At 36.3% G+C, this 17084-nt stretch overlaps 1 protein-coding gene across 4 annotated transcripts in view; it reads right to left on the bottom strand.

Annotated features, from left to right (window-relative positions):
- LOC107845399 (protein FRIGIDA-ESSENTIAL 1) overlaps positions 1 to 12847 on the bottom strand; it is a 31166-nt gene extending 18319 nt beyond the window's left edge. For 2 of the 4 annotated variants that reach the window (XR_007046147.1, XM_047398540.1), the window contains exon 1: positions 12516 to 12847. Coding sequence is in view for 2 of the 4 variants with exons in the window: in XM_047398540.1 (XP_047254496.1) it covers positions 12516 to 12648 (133 nt within the window). In the remaining 2 variants the exon portion in view is untranslated. The remainder of the gene's footprint in view (positions 1 to 12515) is intronic. The other 2 variants (XR_007046148.1, XM_016689696.2) reach the window with 2 other exon arrangements.
- Between the last annotated feature and the right edge of the window lie 4237 nt (positions 12848 to 17084).

Consider the following 17084-nt stretch of genomic DNA (forward strand, 5'->3'; position numbering starts at 1 on the left):
TATGTAATCTTTTCCCCTTATCATATCTTGTACATTTTAATTCAAAGATACATGTAAATTGTATGAAGCTTCAATACGTTGCATGAAATTATCTTCTCAATGTGAACTTTTCTAGTAATCTTTTAGTTGTGCGAATATGGTAAACAATGATGTCAAGCATAAAACAAAACCCAAATGGGGGAATTTGAAAGAAGACCAAGTGAAAGCCACAAAGAGCCAAATCCATTGGACTACGGAACACCTTACTTTGTCCAAAACCAACACACAAAAATCAGTCATCATCTTCTTCCTCACCAATTCCATTAGACCTGGCAACATAGTTGGTAAGCAAGAGAAAAGACCATAAGAAAATTGAGAACTCACTAGAAAAAAGAAACCACATTTGGAAAGAGTGAAAAAAAAAGGAGAATTAGAGAAGAGTTCCATAATTCTGAACTTTTCTTCTTTTTTTGGGTAATCGAGGCCAACTTGTGTGCACCTCAACTAATCTCATGGGTACGTGCCACCTCCCACCTGCAACAGGTAACTCTATCCACCAAGGCTAGAATAGATAGGAAGAAATCACCTAGTGTTATTGTCTCTGCTAGGATTGGACTCTGAACTTTTTTTTAACTAACACACACCCGAGAAAAAGGACTAAGGCTATGAAATATTATACATATGAATTGTAATAAACGTGGTTTGATCAAGTGAATTGCAGCACGCATGTATCTTCTTATACACATTGAGAATTGTAGGAAAAATAAGGGTATAAAAAGTAATGAAAAATTGGAAGGTTTTCTTAGTGTAACACAATACAACTATCATTGTATGTGTTTGTCCCCTTCATCTCATTTTATATATAGTATAGAAATATGCTTGAAACAACAAGATTTCATCAATGATTGAGAATATAAGACTTGATGCTATGTCTACAATGAAACTTTTCATCCTTTTGAATGGCACCACATACAAATTCTTTCAAGATTTCGAGGGGTAACGAAAAAATCCTTCATTTGATGTAATAGGGTCTTCAAGATTCAGCAAACTAGTGCAACATTGTTAGGGGAACTCGCAGAAAGGATTGAGGTGACTACAAGTATTTATTTAGTAGTATGGTTCAAAGTTGAGCCATGGTAGCGAATACATATAAATCAGTTATCGATGATGCGCAAGATAATGCAAACATTGACACTAACCATAAGGGGAAAGTGGTCGCAATATTGAGTATTGACTATCTGTTTGCAATTGCGCCTATGAAGATATTCAAAGACACAACTTTAATATCATAGAACAAACTCAAGAAAAGGCTTATAGTTGAAAGAACCCATATTTGCCTAAGTGATAAGAAGATAAAGCTTACTTTACAAGTTACTCACATATTATGTAGCTATGTCTAATAAGCCATCCACTACAATTCATTGAATTAAGATTCCGAACTTCAACATGCAATACTACAAAAACATACCCAGTATATTCCCGCAAAGTAGGGTCTGGAGAGGGTAAAGTGTACGCAGTCCATACCACTACCTCAGACGAAGTAGAGAGGTTTCTGATAGACCCCCGACTTCAACATACAATACTACGAAAATGATAATTGAGATCTGCTCAAGATTTAAATAAGCCCAATGTCTTGTAGTTGAGTTATTAAAAGCCACAACTTCATACCTTAAAGTGATGAAAATATATGAAGCAAATGTTTATCGCTTCATAAGTGAATCTGCTTCACAGAAGTGTATGACTCAAACAATGACGCATAAATGATCCCAACGAAAAAAATGGTTAATTCTTCTAACATCAACTTATAGTCATTATTGTATATTGGACCTTTTTTTGTCGATAAAGAAAATTGCAATGTGATTATTATATTGTAGATTCATGCATATCTGGTATTTTTAATCGTGCATTATGTGCTTCCTTTTTTGTCATCCATCTGAAGACATGGCTTTTTGTCGCTTTCTTACATTTTCATCTCTTAGAAATACGACTTATACTAAGTCTCCTTTCATAAACAAAGGCAGGAAAAGAGGAAGAACAATGAAGGCCACAAAAGAAAGACCATGACAACAACAATATACCCATTGTATTCCAACAAGTGAGTATGGGGAGGATAAGATGTATGCAAACACTACCTCTGCCTTTGTGGGGTAGACAGGTTGTTTTCGATAGACCCTCGTCTCAAAAGAAAAGTTTTTAAGCATGTTTGTGAGAAAAATATGGCACCAAGAGAGCAGGAGGCAAAACAAGGAAGCAACTGATAGTAATAATATACATTGAAAAATAAGGAGATATGTGACTACTAAATAATACTACTAATTTTGAGAAGGGGAGGTGCACAAACGACCGTAACATAAAAGGAATATTAAAGGTACAAAAAAGAACCTCATAAAAAACAAGAACTTCCTTATGTCCAAGGAGTTAACCAAATCTATGGAGAAAGGGTCAAGAAAACTAGAAAAAGTTGAGTAGAAAACGATGTCAAAGAATAAAAAGGATTAGGACTAGCCTTGGACATTCATCCTCCATCAACCCAAATCAATGTTGTTAAAATGTCACCTAAACGCGCTTAAGCCTTCAAGCTCGATGGAAAAGCAACTTGCATTTCACATCATCAACCAATGATTTATACAGGCATCATGTGTGCCTAGGACACATTCTATGTGTAAATATAGATGGTCAGTAATATACTAATCATTAGGTAAATTATGGAAGAGTATTTTAATATTCAAATCAAAAAACTAGAAACTTAGTACAAGATTACATGACTTCAATTAATTGCAAATTTTCAATTCTTGTGATCAACATTTTTTATTTGTAATGATATTTATTTTCAATAATTACATGTAGACTCTTTTATCTTCATTTGCACCTCGCATCACAAGAGTCGCACTTTAAATAATCTTTTTGCTTAAATCCCTAAACGCTTTGATTTGTTTATACTTTTCACATTGACATCACTGATCCAAACAAGTGAACCATGGCCATAGGCAGTCTTTCAAAACAGAGCTCTAAAGTCTACTGATGCTCACCAGTTTCAACTAGCACACCCACCATCTCCAAAGTCATAATGATTAAAGGGCATATAATAATCAACCTCAGAAATATATGTGAGTATTTGACCATCGATAATATTCTGTGATGGTAATAGCCACTCTACATATATGATTGATATAAGCCAAATCGGCATTGAACTTTCAAGAACTATAATCCAAGGTCGACACGAAGGTACCCAAGCCATGGTCATCTCTATGGGAGGCAAGGACATGTTTGGGGACCCTTTTTGAGCTCTCAAGAGCTCAACACCATGTGTGGAGGATAGCTTGGAGTCGAAAGTTGAATTCATCCCAAGATCTCAAACAAGGAAGCAAACCTGAGGACTACAAATACTCCCATGATATTGAAGAAGTTAGATGTGTCCCAAGCCATCTAGATACCATTTAAGGAGTGTTTTAGAGTGCCCAAAGCATACAAGAAGGACCAAGGGGCCTTGGAGGGGTCAAAGGAGTGCTAAACGGGGCTTAAAAAGCCCCTCAGAGGGGACCTACGCCCCAGATGCGCCCAAGGTGCACCTAACCTGCTAAAGCAGGTCAAAACAATAGCATTTGCTCCCAAGGTGTGCCCAAGGTGCAGCCCAGCTGCTTAAGCAGATGCCAAAGTGCGCTACGTTGCATTTTTGGTTGATTTGGGTCACTTTTGGGCCCACTTATGTACTAAATAGCCCAAGGTTACAAATACTAGCAATTTTAGGTTGTTTCCCTAGTTTTTTGATGTTGATTAAAGATGAAAACAATTGAGAGTGTTTGAGAGTTGGGAAAAGTTTATGTTGTATTTTGCTTAGAAATGGTGGTTGTAAGGGCATTTCGATTCCCGTGCGGTCAACGTAAGAGATTGGTGCTTGTTGATAGTTGAATTAGGGGTTTAAAAGTTTAATATACTCTTTCGTTCTCTTATCTTCTTCGTGTGTCTATCTATCTATCTTTATCAATCTATCCTTTTATCCCTTTACTTTCCGTATTTCAATTTCGTTGATTCTTTAGTGTTTGTGTTTGTTTCTAGTTTTCGTGGTTCGATCTTTTATCATTTGGTATCAGAGCCAAGCTTGATTTCGTTCTTACAAAGTCAATCTTCGGTCTAGTCTTCTTGAAAATCAAAAATCACAAAAAAAAATTACTGTTCACGTTTTTAAGGTTAGGTCAAAATTTGAGTCTTTGATTTTAGTGTTTTCTTGTGTTTCCAGTGTTAGATTCTTGTTCTCTAACACTATAGGAATCTAGAAATCGACTTTGAGCTAAATTGGAGCAACTTTGAGTATCTATCATTTGTTGAAAGCTTGGGTTGAAGAATTTAAAGTGGGTTGCAAGACTTGAAAATTTTGGTGAAGAATTTGAACTAATTGATGTTTGGAATGAGTTTAGAAGGTTAAAAGTGCCTAGGTTTAAAATTTCAACTCATTCCGAGCTAAGGTGAAGAAGTTGGAAAAGATGGTGTTCTTGGAGAAATGCATATCTTCATGCTGAATTTTCAGCAAAAGGTGGGTGTTTGGTCCTAAAAAGGGGTGTTTGATCCTAAAAAGAGAGAGAAAAGGTGTACAAAAGTGTTAGTACAAAGCACCTTTGAAGATCCAAAAGAATATTCCAAGAGAAGAGGCCAAAGGGGGGACCACTAAAGGGCAAAAACGACATTCCAAGTGGGTTGTGCGGCTAAACTGCGCCCCATTTGCCCTTGGTCTGCGTTGGAGCTGCTGCAGCAGCCCAAAAGCAGCTCAAACCAGTGCCTTATGCATCTGGTCAGCCCCTGAGATGCGATGGACCTGCTCAAGCAGGTCAAAAGGGTGCTCCCAAGCTATTTTGGTGGATCAAAAACACATTTCAAAGCTTCTTAATTCCCTTTATGCTTAAGTTTGATTCATATAGTTTTATTTCTTGATTCTTAATCATCTTTTCTTTGATTCTAAACACTAATTAGCAATTAGTAATCAACCTACTTAGTTGTGATTAGTGCTTGAGTCCGTTTTCTTTCTTCGTCCTATTTCTTTTATGCTTTTCTAGTTTTTAATTCATTGTAACTTCTTGATTCAAGTTCGTAAGTAATTTTCTTTGAGTAATTCAAAAAAGAATCCACTCTGGCCACAAGTAGAGATTTGACACCTTATGTACAGCCAAGTATAAACAACTTTCAACATTCGCTAATCTAATTGGAGGTCTACAAAGGTGAGAATCTTACAAGTGTTGGTGAGGGGCTTTTACTACTAATCTTGTTTGTTCATTTTATAGGTACAAGGAGTTATAAGGAAGTATGTCTCCAATGCCTAAGAATACTACCTCTTATCCTTCTTGTTCTAGTGCTCAAATGTTTGAAAATGGAAACTGAGGTGGATATGAAAGGTCGTAAGAATCATAATTTTTCTAGATCATCTCTTCCAATTTTCAAATGAGAACGAGATCTGAAAGTTTATCTTAATTGGGAATGGCAATGTGAAAGGATCTTCAAGGATTGTGTTATGAGCAAAGCCGAACAAGCCACATATGCCCTTAAGCACATTCAAGGTCGGATATTTAAGATGGGGGAACTTTCAAGAAAGCCCTATCAAACATGGAGTGCCTTGAAAGAGTTCATGAGGTTAATCTATGTGCCGAAGGGATACACAAAGCTTTATAATAGTGATCCACGAAGACAAGTTTGCTCAAGATGGGCAGAAATTTGTGTAGTTCCAAGATGTGTTCTTATCCTTGATGATTGGTGTTATCCAAACTACATCACTCTTTCTATGGTTGACTATCTAGGGATACCTCGAGTGTCCATGCTTTTCCCTACTTCTTAGAAAGCTATAGAGCTTTCGACAACGTGAAGGTTTCCTTCACCCAAGATGGGTACTATGAGGAGGTTTGGTGTGACATATTCCTCTTGGAATTTGGACACTTATGCTTAGGTGCCAATTGGTTTTTAAAACATAAAGTCCAGAATGAGAAAAATTGGCCTAAGATTGTAATGGACCAATGGAGAAACCATCTTTTTCCACCTACCCTTCCCAAACCTTACAGAAATGAAGCCACTTACTCAAAATCCTTTGATGATAAGAGAGAAAAGATTGGGGGAGTAAGGGAGAGCAAAGTGGTAACCTAAAAGTGGAAAAAAAGAGGTTGAGAGGAGTGAAGCGAGGGGGTTACCACAAACACAATCTAACTTTGTTTATCCTTCTCTCAATAAGGACATTTGTGAAGGTACAATGATGGATGATGAAGAAGCACCAACTCCCAAAGAGAAGAGTACCTTTGATAAGGTGTTAATTGCTTTAACCAAGCTAGACAAAAGGTCGGGCTCCCTCAATGAATGGCTTGACGCATGTTCCAACACTATGATGGCAATTTTGCCCCAAGGTAAAGAAGAATCTTCTCATGAGCTTAAAGGTAACATAGCTAACTCTTGCACTTTAGTAAATGTGAATGATCATTATGCATCTAGTAGCCTTTTAAGTGTGAATAATAGTTTATCCTTACATAAGCCAATTAATTCTTTGCCTTGTGATGATAATGTACAAGTTGAGAGCGTGGATACACTAGTTGATCCTATTGATGACCGAATTGACTCTTCTTGTAAGATCGATTTGTGTCCACCTAGTGTTGAAGCCATTGTGTTGAATGATAGTTGAAGCCATTGTGTTGAATGATAGTACATTGTCTTGTGGAAATTATATGGACCAACTTGTGAGTGAACCTAGTCCACCACTTGAGGATGTTTGTGATGTGGTTAATGAACCTCAAGTGAGTGATGATGTTGAAAATAATTGGTCCAAAAAGAATGTGAAGGATAGGAAGGTGGTCTTTGTGTCCCAATTATTTCTTCTTCTTTGAGTGTTCAATTCTTGAGCATACCCTTGATAATAATCTTGAGCATCAAAGTGAGCATATTCTCGAGGACACCTTAGATGAAATCAATTTGCGAAATGCCTTTCTTTACCCTCTATTTGTCTTTGACGATGCTTATGCTAGTGTAGAGGCTATAACTCTTTGTATTGGTGGTACTCTTACAGCCTGTTTGGATGGTGGTTTGTCATGGTTTCATAATGTATGGTATGGTGTAGTATGATATGGTATAGTATGGTATGGTACCATGTTTGGATGGACTGTATCGTTCACTGCGGTTTAATAATAGATTTTTTGTTTGATTTGATGGCATGGTACGGTATGGTAACAGGTAAATTTACTAAAATGCCCCTAATTGTATACATCTGAGATATCAACTCTTTTATCCATATCAGTGCTAGCGTAACCAGTTGTCCTTTCTTTCTTGATGCTTCTCATAGCTACCCGATGATCCTTTTAAGACGCCAAATTCACAAGGGTATTTGCTAAACAAAGGTTTGACGAACGCAAACTAATGCAATCGGGAAGTACTTCCCAATCAATAATCAATAAAACAATTGGTATACATGTATGAATCTTAGAGTTCAAAAATCACTTCCCATGTATATGCTTTTTGTGCATTCACTCTGTTTCCCTCCATTTCAATTTTCAATTTTTTTTTTATCGAATTGAGTTTTTATTGGCATTAAAAACTACTACTACTAAATAACTGTGATCATTTTTCTCACTCTTTGAATTTTTATATTGCTAACAAGAAGTCTTGCAATCTTCGATCTTGTTAACAAATGCGTAGTCTTAGCATGTATTTTGTTGATAAGGACAAAATAGGATTAAAGAAAATTATATAAGGGTATAGCTGGAAAAGAAAAATGAAAACCATGGCACACCACCAATTTGGCGGTTCAATAAATTGCTTCATTCCATAGTTATCAAACCATGGAATAGTAACATAACATACCACCATTTTTAGAAAACCATGGTTCCCATGGTAACCATACCATACCATGGGAAACCACCATCCAAACAGGCTGTTAGGGGAGAGAAGTGTCCATTTGACCCCGGTGACCATTTGAAATGTGGAGGTTCATATTCACACCACTTGATGCTTGGTCAAGCTGACAAGCAAAATTTGGTTGAAGTTATTGGTACTCATCCCTATGGCGGAGAGTCTTTCTTGAAGACTTCTAATCTACTTGAGGCACCAAAGTTGTGGAAAGGAAGGATCACAAACAAAGATGAGTGTTTTAAAAGGGTTATGTGCTTATTGAGACATGGAACCCATGTGAGCCTTCATGAGTGGTTGATTGATTCCCATGGTTCCTTTAGCCTTCCCCATTGTCCAAATCTCTTGAGTGGCCAAGTAATTCTTATTCTGTGGGGTTACATGCCCTTAATTCACCATTTTGATACTTGGTTATATGTTAAGTGTGATCGTCCTTGGCTTGGTGAAAAGTTTGTTATTGCTAATCCTAACTCTCATGTCATGAGGATATTGTCTTTGCTTGTTACCCCTATGGTTTTGCAAGGTTCAGATTCGAGGTCGAATCCTCTTCAAGAAGGGGAGGATGATATAAGCCAAATCAACATTGAACTTTCAAGGACTATAATTCAAGGTCGACATGAAGGTACCTAAGCAATACCATCTATCGGAGGCAAGGACATGTTTGGAGAACCCTTTTTGAGCTCTCAAGAGCTCAACACATGTGTGGAGGATAGCTTGGAGCCGAAAGTCGAATTCATCCCCAAGACCCCAACAAGGAAGCAAACTCGAGGACTACAAAAACTACCATGATATTAAAAAAGTTAGATGTGTTCCAAGCCATCTAGATACCATTTAAGGAAAGCACTGGGTATGTTGTTGTTGTTTAGAGTGCCTAAAGCATACAAGGAGGATCAAGAGGCCTTGGAGGGGTCAAAGGAGTGCTAAACGGGGCAAAAAAGCCCCTCAAAGAGGACTTGTACCCCATCAGCGCCTAATGGGCGCCTGATCTTCTTGAGAAGGTCAAAACAGTGGCATTTGCTCCCAAGGTGCGCCCCATCAACTTAAGCAGATGCCAAAATGGGGCTACATTGCGTTTTTGGTTAATTTGGGTCACGTTTGGGCCCACTTAAGTACTAAATAGCCCAAGGTTATAAATACTAGCAATCTTAGGTTATTTCCCTAGTTTTTTTTTATGTTGATTAAAGATGAAAATTCTTGAGAGTGTTTAAGAGCTTGGAAAAGCTTATGTTGTATTTTGCTTAGAAACGACGGTTGTAAGGGCGCATGTTGTATGGAGCGGAGTGTTGGCCAGTTAAGAACTCCCACATCCAAAAGATGAGGGTGGCAGAAATGCGGATGTTGCGCTGGATGTGTGGGCTGACTAGAGGGGATAGAGTTCGGAATGAGACCATCCGGGAGAAGGTTGGTGTGACTCCAGTGGAGTGCAAGATGCGGGAAGCCCGATTGAGATGGTTCGAACACGTGAAGAGGAGGGGCATGGATGCCCCGGTCCGTAGGTGTGAGAGGCTAGCGTTGGATGGTTTTAGGCGGGGTAGGGGTAGGCCGAAGAAGTACTGGGGTGAGGTGATTAGGCGGGACATGGAGCAATTACAGCTCACCGAGGACATGACCCTAGATAGGAAGGTCTGGAGGACGCGTATTAGGGCAGAGGACTAGGGCCAGTTTGAGTCGCTAGTGTAGGGAATTACTTGGTGGGGGTTTATTCTTGTTAGGAGTCCGTGTTCCATGTTTTATTATGAATCTGTGTGCTTTCCTCTGTTTTATATTACTTATGGGTGCCGTATTTATGTTATGTAATCTTGTGCTGTGCTTTACTATGTGTTTGTGTGGTATCTCGTGTCTTGAGCCGGGGGTCTATCGGAAACAGCCTTTCTACTTCTTCAGAGGTAGAGGTATGGACTGCGTACATCTTACCCCCCAGACCCCACTAGGTGGGAATACACTGGGTTTGTTGTTGTTGTTGTTGTGCGGTCAACGTAAGAGATTGATTGATAAACTCTCTTTAGTTCTTAATTATCTTATCTTCTTTGGGTTTATCTATCTATCTTTATCATCTATCCTTTTATCCCTTTACTTTTCGTATTTCAATTTCGTCGACTTTTTGGTGTTTGTGTAAGTTTCTAGTTTTCGTAGTTTGATCTTTTATCAATGATGAACCGTCAAGAAGTAACCAATCGTAATTATCACGCCACATCCGTTTCTAGGTGTATTGAAAGTCTTATACAGTGAGGAGACCACCAAATACGTAAACAAGAAAACCTACTCTAATAAATAGACATATACATGACGAAAGGAATAAATAAGAGTAACTCATACAAGTTCACTAACGGCAAGCATGATATTTTTAGGCTTCTTATATTGCTTCCTATATATGTTTCTTTTACCGAAAACATGATCTAATGGAAGACATAGATTAGGATAAAAAGTTAGCAGGTAGCGGTGTGTTGCCTTACTGTCCATTCATAATAGTAGTCGTAACATAGCTCTTGTAGTTTTTTGTCCTTCTTCTGTTACAACTTGTTGTTTCTTGTACCACGATTATCATATTGTTTGGTTGTAGTTATTGTTTTGTTACTATGTGTTGTTTTTTGTACTTCTATTAATCCTCTTAGGATTTGCTTTGGACTATTTTCCTTTAAGATGAGGGTCTACCGAAAAAGCCTCTCTACCTTTGAGGTAGACCCCATGTGAGCCTACACTAGTTATGTTGTTGTTATTGCAATATAAGTTTTTTATGTTTCATTATTCTTCCATTGTTTTATCATATCTTTTTTAGGATATTATTAAATTAAAAATGGACGTCAAACTCAAATTGGTGAAACCTCACTCATTTTTTTCTATTTTTTAGTGTTTACTCCGCTAGGATGCAATATGCATACACTTCATAAGAAAATCCTACAAGAGGAAAAGATACAAAAGCAGGACATCAACACCAACACACGCAGTCCATCCTATAACATGCTACAACTTCCTCTTGTTTTCCCAATTATCCTATTTCACAGGCAGCAAGAGTCCCATCCCAATCATAAACTACAGTAGGCTATATTTGTAGGCTTCTCTACTTCAGGTTCTTTTGAGGGCCTATGTTTGATGTGAGGTTTTATAGTTTGATGGTTACTTATGTTTGCTCGGAAAGATTGTGTTGGTCACCAATAATTCTATTGAGTCCGTTCAGTGAAAAGGAAGTCATCCTTCTATTAGTCAAAAAAAAAAAAAACATGATAAGGATAAGTATCCTAAGAAATGAGATTCCCCGAAGGACTGAATGTACTACTTGTCCCATAAAATTACATATTCATACCATTAACCAGGCTTCATGAGACGCAATGATTCAATAACAACAACAACAACAACATACCAAGTGTAGTCCCACATAGCGGGGATTAATTAATACTCTTATAATTATCCAAAAGCAGCAAGAGGCCAACTACTAAATCGGAATCAACTAATTGATATGCCCCCAAAGGTGTGACCTAGTTGTCAATGAAGTGGATCGAGAATTACAAGGGGTCGTTTGATAACTAGTTTGGAGGTGAGTTATGCATGTATTAAATTTTACATAAGTAACAAATCATGTTTGGTAGCCGTTTAGAAGGTAAGTACTTCATGTATAAAACTAATGCATTGTTCCATTGGTAATTTAGAAACCCGGATAACTAATACATGTATAAATTATGTCAGAGATTCTATGTATTATTTTATACAGGATAGAAGGTGAAATAACTAATACATGAATTACGAAACTCATTAATGCATGTATAATATTATTTTCAAAAACCGTGGTGTCAAGGCAAGCTTGCGCGCGCCCCAACTAATTCCACAGGATACCTGCCACCTCCCACCAGCGACAGATACCAAATAACTCTGTCCATTCAGGCTACGACAGATAGGAAGAAATAACCTAGTGTTTATCCCTGTTGGAAATTGAAACCTGAGATCTCACGGTGCTCAACCCACTTCATCGAACCACTAGACCACATCCTTAGATGCTTAATCCGTGTATAAGAATACTTGCACAACTCTAACTAGCTACCAAATAACCCCTAAGGTCTCAGGTTCAAATCTCAACAAAAACAAAAAACACTAGCTAATTTCTTCTTATCTATGGCCCTTGATAGGAAAAGTGTGGAGGACGCAAAATAAGGTAGAGAGTTAGTGGGTAGGAATTCGTCCTTACTAATAGGGAGGAATGCTTTGTGTGTACTTGTGCCTGTAGTTGTAGTGTTATGCATGTGCCTTGTAGTTTCTTATTTGTGGTGGTTTGGTGTTGTTGGTGATTTCAGATTAGATAGTCTATAGTATTATCTATGGGTGTCGTGTTTCTTGTATCATTCCATTGTGTGTTTTTATGCTTTTTGTTTGTTATAGTGGTGTTTGTCTTGAGTCGAGGGTCTATTGAAAACAACAGTCTTTCTACTTCATCTTAGTGGTATGTACTGCATACACTTTACCCTCCCCAACTCCACTTTGTGAAAATACACGGGTGTACCTGTTGTTGGTGGGAGGTATCCCGGAATATTAGAGAACTCACATTGATATATGCGTCATAAATAAAGCACATGACTGCAACCAACCAAACAATGCAAATGTAGACAATAATATGCAAAAATATAACAACAAAAAATAATAAGCAACAACGCAAATTCATCTCGAAAATATTAAACCCGAACCTCTTTTATGATCTCCATCATATAATCCTTCACTATTTTCTTCTTCGAACTTATCGTCGTCGTTAACTGAGATTTTGTGTATCGGAACAGTGTTGTTGGTTAGCGGATCAGCCGCCGTAACGGATGATGGCATTGGTGGCGGATGACGGCGGCGCTAATCATAAATTGTTTATATTGCTGGAAAGCGATAGGGATTTATTTCATCAGGCATTATCTTTGTTTGGATTTTGTACTAATTTTTGTTTTAATAATGCAGAAATTAGCAAATTACCACAAAATTTATTTATTATATTACTCCCTCCAATTTGTTTTTTCAACAAATGTTGATTTTGGATTGTGATTTTGTTGCTACATAAATGCATATTTAATTATTTAAAAATATTTAGATCATAATTTTTTAATATATCTTTGAATTTAAATATAATAATTAATATTAACTTGAAAAGAGATAAAATTTGATCAAGGATAAATTGATAAAAGTTACATTTACTTTTATAGGAGTGAGCAGTTTATTAAGGGGTGTGCCTATTAGAAATGAAGGGATTATTAATTTACCTAGGATTTAGTTACTCCCTCTCTCCCAACTTACGTGAGTTATTTTGACTTGGCATGCAGTTTTAAAAAAATAAATTTTATGATTTAAAATAAGTCTAAAATATTTGTGTGATTATAAATTATTTTACTAGGGTAAAATAAGTATTTCAAAGTTAAACTGTTACTAAACATAGAACTATGTCATTCGTTTTGCGACTGACTAGAAAGAAAATTGAGGCCTATAAATTGAAAGAGGAAGTATTTTTTCTATCTTTTATTCTAATTATATTTTTAAATTATAAATCAAACACCATATTAGACGTGTTTAAAAGTTCTACCAACATGGTGTTACTTAAAATTATAATAGATGAATAACTTATGTTCTAACTAGCAACTAAATAACCCCTGAATTAAAAAAAAAAAAAAAAAAAAAAAGAAACGGTATATCCCAAGGAACTTTACCCCAAAGTGTTCGTCCATAATAATCAACTATAACAATAATAAAATTTAGTGCAATTTACAAATGGGCTGAGAAAAATAAAATGCATGAAGAATTGTACACACTTTTATGGTAGGAAATTGCATGAATGGCCCATAGAGAGTGATTTTGTTTGTTTGTTTGTCTGTTTGTCCTCCATTTAAAAAGTTTAAAACAATTAGTCTTTTTTTTTTTTTTATGTATAGGACAAATACTTTTGCTCCTTGAACCTCAAATTTCTCTCTTAATTTCTATTTTTTTCCTTTATATTTTCTCTTTTCTCTTTTTATTTTTTTTATTTTAATTTTTTTAATTCATTTTCTCAATTTTTATCTTCTTTATTTTTCTTTTTTCTTTTTTTTCCTTCTCTTAATTTTCTCAAATATTATTTATTTTTCATTTCTCTCCTTTTTTTTTAATTTATTTGTATCAACCTTTATTTTTTTTCTTTTCTTATTTTATTTTTTTATTTTTCTCAAACTCTATTTTCAATTATTTTTTTCTCATTTTTGTTTTTCCCAACCTATATTTTTTTCTTCTCTTTTATTTTTTTTCTCTTTTCTTGTTTTTTTGGCTCGACTCCTATTATTCTTTGCTAATAAATAGAAAGTTAGATAGTTCGCAAAGAGCATCTTCTTTCTTTGACATCGATGTAAACTTAAGGGTGTGAAAATTCTTGGATTAAGTCTTGCCTTTAAGATAAGAGTTATAGAACATCTCAAAAATCTAGACTCAATATGGTAGTATCATTTCTTGCCCACGAGGCATAACTTGTTGTTTGAAAGTCCTTGGACTAAGTTTGCCTCTAAGGCAAGAGTTATAGAGCATCTCATAAATAAAGACACAATATGGTAGTATCAACTCTTGCTCATGTGGTGTAACTTCTTGTTTGAAAGTCTATGTGTTGATTTTTGCCTCTAAGGCAAGAGCTGTAGAACATTTCTTAAATCAAGATACAATGTGGTAGTGTCAACTCTTGCCCGTGGGACATAATTTGTTCCTTTGGCGGGCTAAGTCTTGCCTCTAACACAGGAGTTATAGAACATTTCATAAATCAAGATATAATGTGGTAATGACAACTTTTGTCCATGGGGCATAACTTGTTGTTTGAAAGTCTTTGGTCTAAGTCTTGCCTCTAAGGCAAAAGTTATAGAGTATCTCATAAATCAAGACACAATATGGTAGCGTCAACTCTTGCCCATGAGGCGTATTTGTTGTTTGAGAGTCCTTGGGATAAGTCTTGCCTCTAAGGTAAGAGTTATAGAGCATCTCATAAATCAAAACACAATCTACTTGTATCAATTCCTGTCCATGGGACATAACTTGTTGTTTGAAAGTCCTTCGGCTAAGTCTTACCTCTAAGACAAGAGTTATAGAATATTTCATAAATCAAAACACAATGTAGTAGCGTCAACTCTTGCCCATGAGGAGTAAGTTTTTTTTGAAAGTCCTTGGTCTAATTTTTGTCTCTAAGGCAAGAGTTAAAGAGCATATCATAAATCAAGACACAATATGATAGCGTCAATTCTTATCATATGATAAATCAAGACACAATTTGGTAACATCAATTCTTTCCCATGGAGCGGGGCGTAAATTGATGTTTGAAGGTCCTTGGGCTAAGTCTTGCCTCTAAGGCAAGAGTTATAGAGTATCTCGAAAATCAAAACACAATGTGGTGGTGTCAGTTCTTGCCCATGGGGCGTAACTTATTGTTTTCAATTGCTTGGTCTAAGTCTTGTCTCTAAAGCAAGAGTTATAGAACATATCATAAATCAATATGCAATATGGTAGTGTCAACTATAACCCATAGGGCATAACTTGTCGTTTGATGGTCCTTGGCCTAAATCTTGTCATAGAGCATCCCATAAATCAAAACACAACATGGTAGTATCAACTCTTGTCCATGAGGCGTAAATTATTATTTGAAAGTCTTTGGGCTAAGTCTTGTCACTAAAGTAAGAGTTATAGAACATCTCATAAATCAAAACACAATGTAATAGTGTGAACTCTTGTCCATGGGACATAGCTTATTATTTAAAAGTCTTTGAGCTAAGCCTTATCTAAGGCAAGATTTATAGAATGTCTCATAAATCAAAATACAATGTGGTAATGTCAATTATTTCTCATGGGGGGTAACTAGTTCTTTGAAAGAAATTTGAAAAGGAAAAATAATAAGAGTTGAGAAAAAAATATTTCTAAAAGAAGAAAAAGGAAAAATCAAAGAAAAAAAGAGAAAAAATATATAGAAGTTGAGAAGAGAAAAGGAAAAAAACTAAAAGAAAAAAAGGTTGAGAAAAAAATAAAGAAAAAAAGACAAAATAAAAAATAACGGCTGAGAAAACAATTTAAAAAGAATAAAATGAGAATGAACAAATAAAAACCAAAGACAAATAAAAAAGAAAAAAATATAGAAGTTGAGATGAAGAAAGGAAAAAAATGTAGAGGTTGAAAAAACTAAAAAAAAAGATACACAAAGTATAGAGGTGCATGTTAAGCTAGTTACTCACGGCGCATGCTAAGCCAAGGCAGGCTAATGTGCACTGAACATGGGATGACAGCGTAACACAACAACCTTTACGACGGTGCTGGCCACTCCGGCAATGGAAACACAATGAATTCTCTCTCCTTTAACTTTTGGTAGCTTACTCCGAGTTCAATTTCAACCTATTCATGAGAAAGAGGAACTTGAAGATGAGAAAAATATTTAATGTAACAGTGTTCGAGAGCAAAACTCAAAAGGGAGAAAACCTGTCATTACAATGGCAACCCTCCCTCGATAACTTCAATTCTCTGATGCCAGTGCTTCAACAAGCTCGAAATCTGTAATTCCAGCTGAACAGATAACAAAGACAACAGAGGTCCCTAAATCTCCGACAAATAGGGGTGCAAACAAAGAGAACACGCTGACATATCAACCACCTAACCAATGCGAGGGGAAAAAAGTGGTTAAGCTGACTATGGAGCATATAAACGCAGTTGATAATCACTGGTCGACTGCTCTCATAGGGTAAGTACTCGGAGATACCCCTTATGAGAAATCTATGGACAATTTTGTAACCACTGTTTGGAATTTTATGAAGAAACCCCAGATCCTGTACCATGCTGATGGCTATTAAGTATTTTGATTTCCATCGATTGAGGATAGGGAAAAGATCATGCAAGAAGGACCTTATACTTACCACAATAAACTATTTATATTGAAGCATTAGGTAATGGAATTTATTTTTGATATTGAATGCATCACAACGATTCCTCTATGGGCTAATTTACCTGGATTGACTGTGGGATGCTGGACTATGGAAGCAATAAGCAAGGTGGATGGTGCAATTGGTAGACCCCTTCACCTTGATTGGTACACTGTGGAGTTGAATAGGATCTCTTATGCTAGAGTACTGGTGGAAGTAGATATTTCCTATCTACTTCTAGACTCTAGTGAGACTGATACCCCATTAGGTACCATCAAGCAAGGGATTGAATATGATTGGAAGTTGAAATTATATTTGATTATGTTAAATTTAGGCACACAGATGAGAAATATTGGCTGAAGAAGAAGAAAC

Source organism: Capsicum annuum, chromosome 10, assembly GCF_002878395.1.
Source record: "Capsicum annuum cultivar UCD-10X-F1 chromosome 10, UCD10Xv1.1, whole genome shotgun sequence".
NCBI lineage: Eukaryota > Viridiplantae > Streptophyta > Magnoliopsida > Solanales > Solanaceae > Capsicum > Capsicum annuum.